The sequence below is a fragment of the Leuciscus leuciscus genome (genome assembly GCF_965113295.1).
Source record: "Leuciscus leuciscus genome assembly, chromosome: 24".
In the NCBI taxonomy this organism is placed as follows: Eukaryota; Metazoa; Chordata; class Actinopteri; order Cypriniformes; family Leuciscidae; genus Leuciscus; species Leuciscus leuciscus.
In genome coordinates this window covers 3858074-3870175 of record NC_138723.1, presented here as the reverse complement: position 1 = coordinate 3870175, position 12102 = coordinate 3858074, and the positions used below count along the sequence as shown (strand labels likewise).

The window sequence follows — 12102 nt, the reverse complement described above, 5'->3', positions numbered from 1 at the left end:
TTGTGGTGTGTGTTGACTGGTGTTGTGGTGTGTGTTGACTGGTGTTGTGATGTGAGTTGACTGGTGTTGTGATGTGAGTTGACTGGTATGAGTTGACTGGTGTTGTGATGTGAGTTGACTGGTGTTGTGATGTGAGTTGACTGGTTTGAGTTGACTGGTGTTGTGGTGTGTGTTGACTGGTGTTGTGGTGTGTGTTGACTGGTGTTGTGATGTGTGTTGACTGGTGTTGTGGTGTGAGTTGACTGGTATGAGTTGACTGGTGTTGTGATGTGAGTTGACTGGTGTTGTGGTGTGAGTTGACTGGTGTTGTGGTGTGAGTTGACTGGTATGAGTTGACTGGTGTTGTGATGTGAGTTGACTGGTATTAATGGTTATTAATGACTGGTGTTGTGATGTGAGTTGACTGGTGTTGTAATGTGTGTCCCTCAGATCACAGGACAGGCGTGTGTTTCTCTGAGGTCCTGCACAGCATGTGTGAGATGTCCTCCAGCAGGCATGCTCCTGTGAGCAGGTCTCAGTGCTGCTGTAGTGGAGGCCGAGGCTGGGGTGAGCAGTGTGACCTCTGCCCTCTGCCGGACACTGCCAGCCTGAAGAAGCTCTGCCCGTATGGCCACGGCTACGCCACTGACGGATCAGGTGAGGAACCACATTCCTGACCACCTTCACCAAAACAGCAGCGACACAAAGCTCAAATCTGATTGGTTGGTGCATCACAGGCCTTATCAATGGTGTCTTTAAAGATATAGGGCCTTATCATTCACCCGGCTCAATGCAGCGCCAGACAAGTGTTTTTTGCTGGTTTCAGCCTGACGCAGTTTTCATTTTCACGTCCTGCGCAACATTGTTTAAATAGCAAATGCATTTGTACCTATTTGTGTGCCCATGGGCTTCTGGTCTGAAAACCAGGTGTGTGTTCAGGCGCATTGTTGACGCATTGCTATTTTGAGGAACTGAAATTGTCTGAGACATTGACCAACTGAAACCTGGTCTAAAGTCAATGCGCAATATTTTTTTGTTATTTAAAGAGCGCGTTAGTAATAGGAGCCTATAGGCGGGTCCACAACGCTTATTACACACACAGACGCGCAGCAGCACACAAACATGCCAAATGTTCAAAATAAAAGGATTACAATGTAAAATATTAATATTGTGTACATAAAGATATGGTGGAATCCGGCTTCTCCCCTAGTTGGTCTGCTTGCACACTTTAACCTCGCGCACGAGCAGATCCGTTTCCTGGATTCCTGAAAAGTGGATTCGGACACGCCCTGAGTACGCTTGTGACATGCGCTTTAGGTCCTTAAAATAGGGCCCTTAAAGTCTCTAAACATCTAAAACAGAAAATTCAAAGAAATACGCAGCACCTTAAATAGAGGCAGGGCAAGTCATTAGGTCATTGATTTTAGCTAGGGACAACAGCAGAAACAGAGAAACATACAGGGAATTTGCAGGTAGTGCCACACACACACATACAGTATACACGGATGTTTCATTTGTCAGAAATCCCTATTATCAGATGATGGGTATCATGTGAGATTTCCTTTTATGACCTTACTTGTCCGTAAAGCTCTTTGTCTGTCCACAGATATAGATGAGTGTAAGCTGATTCCAGGAGTGTGTGTCAACGGCGTGTGTTTCAACACCATGGGCTCTTACAGATGCCACTGTGAACTAGGATACATGGCCTCCACTGAAGGAACCATGTGTGTCGGTACGCCACAAACACTCAGCTTTTTAACTATCGGTCTTTCAAATCCACCTGATGTATGGATAGAGGGAATGTTGTTTGCTATTCCTTAAGATCATGGTTGTGTGCTTGTGTTTCTGTCAGATGTGGATGAATGTGGTCTGTCCCCGAAACCCTGTAACTTCCTGTGTAAGAACAGCGAGGGCAGCTATGCGTGCTCCTGTCCCCGCGGGTACATGCTGCAGGACGACCACAGGACCTGTAAAGGTCAGCTTGCTTTCGGGCACTTGTCTCACAAATATTCTGTGCAAGTCATTGAAAAAAATCTGAAATCATTGTGTAATTTATACTTTTTCCTGTGATTTAGTTTGAGTTAATTGTTTATTACTAATTTGGTGTGGCATTTAAATTTTTTCGGTAACACTTTCGGTAATGTTAGCATTAGTTAATGCACTGTGAACTAACATTAACAGCTTTATTTTGATTAATTAACATTAACAAAGATAATAACAAAGATTACTGTAACAAATGTATTGCTCATTGTTAGTTCATTTTAGTTAATACATTAACTAATGTTAACTAATGAACCTTATTGTAATGTGTTACCATTCTTTCTTCATAGATCTGAATAAACACATTGTTTTGTCTTGCTTACAGTAGTTGAGGACACTTAATATTCAACAGTATTGTTGATATGTCTGTACACTGACACTGTTGAAGTGAGCTGGACGATGACATCACTGTTTTCTGCAGAGCTGTTTTATAGTTGAATTGAACTCATTTAATAATTGATGATTTTTACACAGTTATAGAACTGAATCAACACTGAACTGAACAATAACTCTGTTGTCTTCTAGAGCTCTTTACAGCAGAACTGAACTCTGTTTGCATCACTGATCATTATTTCCCTGTTTATCCCTGTGAAGCTGCTTTGAAACAGTCTGTATTGACTAAAGCACTTGAAGGTGACTTGACTTTGAAGGACAAAAGTCTGATCCAGCATGTGCAGAGTGTAATGGATGCCATGTGGTGTAATTTGAGGAGTGAATTGTTAGTTGATGACAGAGCAGTTAGTCACAAAACATTTACTGACCATCATAGTAAGACTGATATCACCTTGAGATGTCTAGCTGCCTTTTGTAAATATACAGAGTAAAAACAGTTTGATTTGAGTTTTTGATTTACAGATGTGGATGAATGTCAGAGCAGACGACACAACTGCCAGTTCTCATGTGTCAACACCATCGGTGGATTCACCTGCAGGTGTCCGGCGGGCTTCAGCCAGCAGCGTACGGCCTGCCGAGGTCAAGCACACGTTCAGAACTCCTCTCCTCTGACACAACGCTGCATCACCTGACAAAAACACTAGAGTTTGGAAAATGGTAACACTTTAGAATAATGGTCCATCATTAATAAGTAACTATGCAGGAAGTAATGTAGGACTAATGAGTAGCACTACATTAACACTTCAGCTTCTACTATTAACTAATATAGAAACAAGCTTAACTAATCAGTAAGTAATATCGAATTTAGGAGATAGTTCCTTATTAGGTAATCAATAATTACTCATTGAGATTAGCCTCATTAATAACTATTTACTAACTGACATATTATGAAGAACATTATCGTGTGTCTGAGACGTAATCAGTCATCATTTTTAGTCCAAATGTACAAACATGTTTTTCACTTTAAAATAATGGTCCAGATCACTAGTAGTTGCTGCATAATTGTAACACTTCAGTCATTAGTGATGCATTTTATGACTACATTCACATTTTATGACCACAACGCATCCCTGAAGTGTCAGCAGAGATTGTGTCAACTAGACTCTCCCCTGTAAGGCCTCATCGACACGACAGCCATCGGCACTGATCCTCAACAAACCCGTCTCCATACCGGCATGACTCCGATCTTCAACCAGATGGAACTGGATAATATTCTGATTGTTCCAATCCAATCTGACTTCTGACCTATAATGCTGCCTGAATCATAATCATACACTGTTCGTTCATTGGCCAGAGGAGAACTGGCCCCCGACTGAGCCTGGGTTCTCCCAAGGTTTTTTTCTCCATTCTGCCACTGATGGAGTTTTGGTTCCTTCACTGTCGCCCTTTTGCCTTTGTTGTGATTGGCTTTTGGCTTGCTTAGTTGGGGACATTAAATTTAACATTTAATTTAATATTCAACAGTAAAATTGATCTGCCTGCATTGACACAATTATACAAGAACTGAACTGAGCTGGACAATGGAATCACGGTTTTCTGCAGAGCGGCTGTATATATATATAAATTAACTAAATTAATAACTTTTTTTAAAACAAAGATGAAACATCACTGAACTCACTTAAGCTGGACTGTGACGCTATTTTATTCTGGAAACAAACTTCTTTGCATTATTTTCCTGTTATCTCTGTAAAGCTGCTTTGAAACAATCTGTATTGTAAAACGTGCTATATGAATAACTTGACTTGACATTCAGAGTAAAAATGATGACTGATTACATCTCAGACACACGACAATGTTCTTTATAATTTGTCAGTTAGTTAATAGTTATTAATGAGGCTGATTAGTTAAGCTTGTTACCAGTAGATAGTTAATAGTAGAAGCTGAAGTGTTAATGTAGTGCTACTCATTAGTCCTGCATTACTTCCTGCATAGTTACTTATTCATGACGGACCATTATTCTAAAGTATTACTTTACACTTGTGAACCTTGTTTCATTGTATGTGATTATGATCATAGTAAATGAAGTAAAAAGCAATATGTCAGTCAGGTGTGTGACCTCTTGTGGTTTTCTCTCTGTCTTCTCTCAGATGTTGATGAGTGTCTGTCTGAGCCGAGTCCGTGTGGCCTGCGGGGCGTCTGCCAGAATGCAGTGGGCAGCTTCCACTGTGACTGTCCACAGGGCTTCAGACTGGACTCGCTCGGCCTCAGCTGTCACGGTACGGCCGTGTTTCTGAATTATTTGTTGCAATCTTGGAGTAAACGTTTAGAATCAAGTCCCATCCTAAATTTTTTACCCTCACTGAATATACTATTTCACTCTGACATGAAGGAAAATGGGTTGCAAATGGTGTTTCATGTTGTCTTTCGCAGTGAAAAATGTGCACTGCTTCATATTACTACAACGAGTTCTATAAACAGGAAGTTAATATTGAGTTAACTGGCAGTACTACGGAGACCCTAAAGGGACCTTTGCAAAAATAAAAATATACAGACTTTCTTGTGCGCACAAGTTAGTTTTCTCATGCGATAGTTTCTCGTGAGCATGTGAAAGTCTGTATATTTAAATTTTTGCAAAGGTCCCTTTAGGGGCTCCGTACATTTCAGATACAATATGGGATTTTTTTCTTCACAGAAAAATAATTCAGTATTAAGCCAAAGCAGAGGCACAGTATTCTCCAAGCAATGCACAGTAGTGTCATTTCATTTCTAAATGAATCAATGTGTTGAGTGAATGATTCAGTGACTCACTCATAAAGTCACTTGTCTACACCTACTGGTGGATTAATGTAACCTGCAGAAAATGTCACTGAAAAATCCCCACCAGTAATGAACAGATTGACACTCTGAGTCGGATGTGTTCACTGGCATTGACAGCCAGGTCAGCACCTGTGGGATCTGTGGTGCTTATTAACTTTAGGTGCCTCTTTCCCCGCCATGCAATATATCAAAAGAAATAATAGACCCTCTGCTTTAAGACAACAACAAAAAAAATATTCTAGCTTCATGCATTCTTATTTATTCAACTGTGGGTGTTTCACAAAAAAGCAACATTTTGAGCAAAAATCTGAGAAAGTCGTGTTTTGTCAAAGGCTAAGTCTGGATCGGATTCAGAATGATGATCAAAACACAGATGGAGTAGATCGAGTTAATCAACACCCGTTAAAGCTTCACAGTCCTATAGCTCGCCCTGGGTCGACATTTCATTCAGTAATGTTACGCAGTTTTGATTTATATGCTGTTTAATGTTGATAATCATCAGTTTACATATGATATCGCTTGTATCAGCTTCTTCTTCGCCTAAGTTTTGATCAGGAGATTCAGTACTCTTTCAGAAGATGTGTAATAGCGCCCCCTACTGTATAACAGTGAAAACACGGGAAGCCAGAACATTCTGTCAACGTTGTCTCATAACTCATGGAAATTTCCATCAATGTCAGGGAAAAGGATAATATGCTTAAAATAAATTCAGCAGAGCTCAGAACGAGTGATGTGGGAACGGTATAGAGATAGACTGATTTTCACTTTAAGCAATATTTTTTGTTAATACTTTTCTGAGAGATCAGTTATTTGTTCTAAAATATTGAGTCTACCGATAAGGGCAATAAATGTGGTTGTTTCAGTAACTGCACACAACGGCTCTGTTACAGCAGGCCACAGCCACAAAATGGCATACATACAGCTCTTCCGAGAAGATGACTCTTGTAACCTTTGGTGAGAGGTTACAATCGTAACCCAAGGTTCACTTTCAGTTGACTTGTTTGCCACCTCACTTTGGGATATAGAAAACAGCTTTTACTTCTACAGGCATCTACTTCCTCCTGGGTAGATGAATGGTACTTCCTTCTGGGGTAACCAGAGCGCTCTCAGGTTCATTTCCCCTGAGGTAGCCCCCACACAGGGATTTGAAAGTTCTTTTAAACACCTGATGTGTGTATTTTATATCACAGACACCCAAATAAAAAAATTTGTGTCCATATGGTTTCATTACATTTAAAAGGGTTAAAATTTCAAAATTATTTGTATTCTCTTTTTGAGGACCAAGTCTAAAATTTCTGGATTTTATTCATTTTGAGAGAATATTTGGGGGATGATTGCAAAAATGTCAATGTGGTTTGAAACCTTTGTTCTAAATAATTGATCTTGTTTAAAAAAGGTGAAATTCTCAATAAAACACCATGTCAGCTAGTTTGGCATGCACTAAATAAAATGAGACGAGAAAGAACCTCATTGGTTCTTGCTGAATCTCAAGCGTGCTGCGTAACACGAGAAAGAACCTCATTGGTGGTTGCTGAATCTCAAACGTGCTGCGTAACACGAGAAAGAACCTCATTGGTTGTTGCTGAATCTCAAGCGTGCTGCGTAACACGAGAAAGAACCTCATTGGTTGTTGCTGAATCTCAAGCGTGCTGCATAACACGAGAAAGAACCTCATTGGTTCTTGCGGAATCTCAAACGTGCTGCGTAACACGAGAATGAACCTCATTGGTTCTTGCGGAATCTCAAACGTGCTGCGTAACACGAGAAAGAACCTCATTGGTTGTTGCTGAATCTCAAGCGTGCTGCGTAACACGAGAATGAACCTCATTGGTTCTTGCGGAATCTCAAACGTGCTGCGTAACACGAGAAAGAACCTCATTGGTTGTTGCTGAATCTCAAGCGTGCTGCGTAACACGAGAAAGAACCTCATTGGTGGTTGCTGAATCTCAAACGTGCTGCGTAACAACGAATCTTGAATCTGCGTAACACGAGAATGAACCAGAATTCTTGCTGAAACACAAACGTGCCGCGAAACACACGATAATGAACCTCATTGGTTAATGCAGAAGCTCAAACGTGCTACATAACACGAGAATGAACCTTGTTGGTTCTTGCAGAAGCTCTAATGTGCTGTGTAAAATGAGAATGAACCTCATTGGTTCTTGCTGAAACTCAAATGTGCGAGAATGAACCTCATTGGCTCTTACAGAAGCTCAAACGTGCTGCGTAACACGAGAATGAACCTCATTGGTTCTTGCTGAAGAAAAAAAGTGCGAGAATAAACCTCATTGGTTCTTGCAGATTCTCAAACGTACTGCGTAACATGAGAGTAAACCTCATTGGTTCTTGCTGAAGCTCAAATGTGCTGCGTAACACGAGAATGAACCTCATATGTACTTGCTGAAGATAAAAAGTGCGAGAATAAATCTCATTGGTTCTTGCAGAATCTCAAATGTGCTGCGTAACATGAGAGTAAACCTCATTGGTTCTTGCGGAAGCTCAAACGTGCTGCGTAACATGAAAATTAACGTCATTGGTTCTTGCGGAAGCTCAAATGTGCTGCGTAACACAAGAATGAACCTCATATGTACTTGCAGAAGGTCAAACTACTGCGAACAAGAGAATGAACCTTATTGGTTCTTGCAGAATCTCAAACTTGCTACGTAACACGAGAATTAACCTCATTGGTTCTTGCTGAAGATCAAACGTGCTGCATAACAACGAATCTTGAATCTGCGTAACACGAGAATGAACCAGAATTCTTGCTGAAACACAAACGTGCCGCGAAACACACGATAATGAACCTCATTGGTTAATGCAGAAGCTCAAACGTGCTACATAACACGAGAATGAACCTTGTTGGTTCTTGCAGAAGCTCTAATGTGCTGTGTAAAATGAGAATGAACCTCATTGGTTCTTGCTGAAACTCAAATGTGCGAGAATGAACCTCATTGGCTCTTACAGAAGCTCAAACGTGCTGCGTAACACGAGAATGAACCTCATTGGTTCTTGCTGAAGAAAAAAAGTGCGAGAATAAACCTCATTGGTTCTTGCAGATTCTCAAACGTACTGCGTAACATGAGAGTAAACCTCATTGGTTCTTGCTGAAGCTCAAATGTGCTGCGTAACACGAGAATGAACCTCATATGTACTTGCTGAAGATAAAAAGTGCGAGAATAAATCTCATTGGTTCTTGCAGAATCTCAAATGTGCTGCGTAACATGAGAGTAAACCTCATTGGTTCTTGCGGAAGCTCAAACGTGCTGCGTAACATGAAAATTAACGTCATTGGTTCTTGCGGAAGCTCAAATGTGCTGCGTAACGGTCAAACTACTGCGTAACACGAGAATGAACCATATTTATTCTTGCAGAATCTTAAACTTGCTACGTAACACGAGAATTAACCTCATTGGTTCTTGCTGAAGATCAAACGTGCTGCATAACACGAGAATGAACCTCATTGGTTCTTGCAGAATCTTAAACGTGCTGCGTAACACGAGAATGAACCTCATTGGTTCTTGCTGAAGATCAAACGTGCTGCGTAACACGAGAATGAACCTCATTGGTAGTCCAGTAGTGTAGCTCCAATAGGTAGTGTAGTGTTGGGTTGGCCGGGACCACAAGCAGAAGATTCAAAAGCTTCCAGTTCTCTTTCTCTTCGCTTCAAACCTTTGTTGCATCACATCCAAACAGACTCTTGGGTTCTGCTGGCTGATCAAGAGTATGTCATTTATCCATTATAGCCATTGTGGGCAGATTCAACCACAGATTTCTCTTGCTCACAAATGCCAAGCCGAAAGATCTTTGTGTGTACAACTTGACCAGCACTAGATCCACTTAGTCACTGTACGAGTCTTTGTTGGTTACGTTCCCTGCTAACAAATGGATCTTGCTCAATTATGTCATCCACTATGGCCTTGTAGGTTCTTTCACACTGGCATTTGGTGCACTCACAAACTCCTTTTGCATGATATGAACATACGAGTGATGTGAAGTTCATTTGGATATGAACACTGTTTTCTAAACCTAAAGTTTGCTTGAAAAGGTGTTTTTAGCATTCTCCTCATCTCTTATGTCTCTTATGGTACATGCACGGCATACAAACACAAACCCGTTGATGACGCATGTACACCATGGTTTTGATCCAAAAGCACAATGTGAAGAGACTGGGGAGGATGAGGGGAGGAATCACACTCGGTGCAGACCAAGCAATGGAAGTGTGAAAGCACTGAAGTGTCCAGCGTACTGTTTACGAGGCCACTGCACTATACTATGTGAGATGCATGAATTACGTTACATAATGTAATTGACTGCTGTTTCTCTCTCTTTCTCTCAGATATAGATGAGTGTGTGCGTGATCACAGGTGTCAGTTTGGCTGTCAGAATGTTGCGGGTGGTTTCCGCTGCAGCTGTCCACAGGGATACACTCAACACCAGCAGTGGAACCAGTGTGTGGGTTAGTGTACACACACACACACACACACACACACACACAATTGTTGGGTTTCCAAGTTTTATGGGCACTTTCCATAGACATCATTTTTATACTATACAAACTGTATATGCTATACCCTAAACCTAAACTTTGCAACCTAAGCTTAAATGGGAGTAAAACAGAGATTGTTGCATTTAGAGCAGACCTAACTGAAATCTCACTGTCTTAACACCCTATGTCAAGCCTTATGTGAAAAATATGGGAGTCCTTCAGGGGTGTGTTTCCCGAAAGCATCATTAGCCAACTATGATCATAAGTTCCGTCGTTATCAGCAGTTCAACGAGTCGGTGTTTCCCGAAAACATTGTTCAGACGAACATTCGCAAACAGCATCGCACAGTTGTGTGTTTGGAGCGACAGATCTCAACCTGTGGTTAGAAGCGGTTTCTTGTTTGCATGACGTAGACTCAATAAATCCTGATCTTGAGCCAAATAAGCAAGCTGACATTCAGTACAATCTGTATATCTTTTATTTAGAATACATACAAATGTCATTTACGTCTTTTAGTTTGTCGAGATTTAAAGCAGTTTTTGAAAGTGCGCATGTCTGGACGAGCTCTACTATGTAAGAACGAGCCTATGATTGAATCTGGAAATAAAGCAAAATAACTGAGAAAAATGAGAAATAGTTCTCAGATGCATGTCTGTAATTTATAGCAAAACATCAAGCATTACAGTTTTTCTTGATTGCTTAAACACTATAACCAGGCTTTTGAACTAAAATTTCAAAACCATAATGCCATTTATCAAAAGGCACACCCATTTCCCTAAACTATAAACACTATTTCCTGTTTTGACACGAGTCAGATTTGTTGAACTGTCACTGCAAAACTCTACACACAAATCCCTTCATTTCTCATTGCCTACACCATATTGTCATTTAGAAAGCACTAGCATTCAATATTGTTCACTCAAGTCAGCACAGCTTCAGCTCAGTTAGCACACAAGTCAAAATTGAACACACATCAATCAGATCCTTCAATAGATAGATAAAAGGGCCCAAATCAGTTTATTGAGTTTTGGAACAATGGATCCAGAAAGACATGAAGGAAGAAATCGAGGAGGGATAAGGAGGAGGAGGAGGAGGAAGGAAGGGCAAGAAGACAAGCAGTCTCAGATGAAATTCAATCCACTCTAGTTGCCCATGTCTTTGTCAAGGTATGACTATGAGGGAGGCTGGGCTACGGGTAAGGCCAAATTTGAGTCGCTTCACCGTCGCCTCGAGAACCTTCAGGGAGGAGTGGTGGCAAACACAATTCTATCACTGAATAAGAGACAAACATTCCAATAGTCTTTGATGAGGTTTATTTTCTTGCAAGAAAAGGCCAGCAGTCGTACAGTCACACAGAGTGGCTGCAGTGTGACAGTGAAGGGAGGGCATCCTTTATAGTCTTGACTCCCAGATTGTTATCTTTCTAGGCCAATGATGGTATTTCAACCATACATGAAACATTCTTAGACTTGTTCATCATATTGTAACCTTGAGTGGAGGCCCTCCTGTCACGTACCAACATTCTTTACCATTCCAATACAATTCCATATTAGAATAAGGTTTGTGTGTGCTCTTTTACTGTCATATGATGGTCACACACATCTTACAGTTTTTCTCGATTGTTTACACACATTTTCTGGTACTTGAGACACAATGACCACAACATGTAACTCATTCACCAACCCCCTGAACCAATTCTGCTAAACTACAAGCACAATTCCTGCTTTACACTCAAATTGTACTTCTAAAACACACTTTTTTCAAAACACTACACACAATTCTCTGCTTTTGGCACAATTTTCATGCAGAAAATCTCTTGTTTTCACAAGGAACACACTGCCATTCAAATATACACACTGACTCATCACATGGGCAAACACCCGTCACACAGCTTTACAATTAGCAATCAGAGCTTTAGCATAAAGGGCAACAGGTCAGCTCTTCAATGGTGCAATGGATGCCAACATTGGATTTTTTTTTTTACTGTAACTGTATACAGTCAATTCTTCTGTTGTTTTGTATGTAGACCACTGTATGTACAACTTTGTGTTGGTTGGGATGTACACTGTGTACATTGTTTTTGTGGGAACCACAAGCAACATAACTTACCAGTTTTGGAAATGTTGTTTTGAATTTATTGCACCAGTGTGTTAGACTATGTTGTAGTGTGTGTGATTTTGAGGGCTTGTGTGTCCTGTCTGAGGGCAAAGTTGGGTTTTTCAGCAAGAGTGAATGGTTTTGAGTGTAGAGCTTCATTTTGACCTGAATTTAGGATGTTTGGGGAATTGGGTGAGACGTTATGGATTTGTGTTTACAGTTTTGAGAATATGAGGCATAGTTTCAAGAAATGTGTTTAAGCAATCGAGAAAAACTGTAATTCAATCTCAACTTCTTTTAATAAAACTGTTTATTACTCCACCACCTGTGTGACATCATTAACCAACGTG

At 40.6% G+C, this 12102-nt stretch overlaps 1 protein-coding gene across 1 annotated transcript in view; it reads left to right on the top strand.

Moving 5' to 3' along the window:
* fbn2a (fibrillin 2a) overlaps nt 1-12102 on the top strand; it is a 104423-nt gene that overhangs the window by 85021 nt on the left and 7300 nt on the right. Inside the window, exons 57-62 of the mRNA XM_082157320.1 lie at nt 430-636; nt 1586-1711; nt 1832-1954; nt 2875-2991; nt 4500-4628; nt 9506-9625. Coding sequence (XP_082013446.1) covers nt 430-636; nt 1586-1711; nt 1832-1954; nt 2875-2991; nt 4500-4628; nt 9506-9625 — 822 coding nt within the window. The remainder of the gene's footprint in view (nt 1-429; nt 637-1585; nt 1712-1831; nt 1955-2874; nt 2992-4499; nt 4629-9505; nt 9626-12102) is intronic.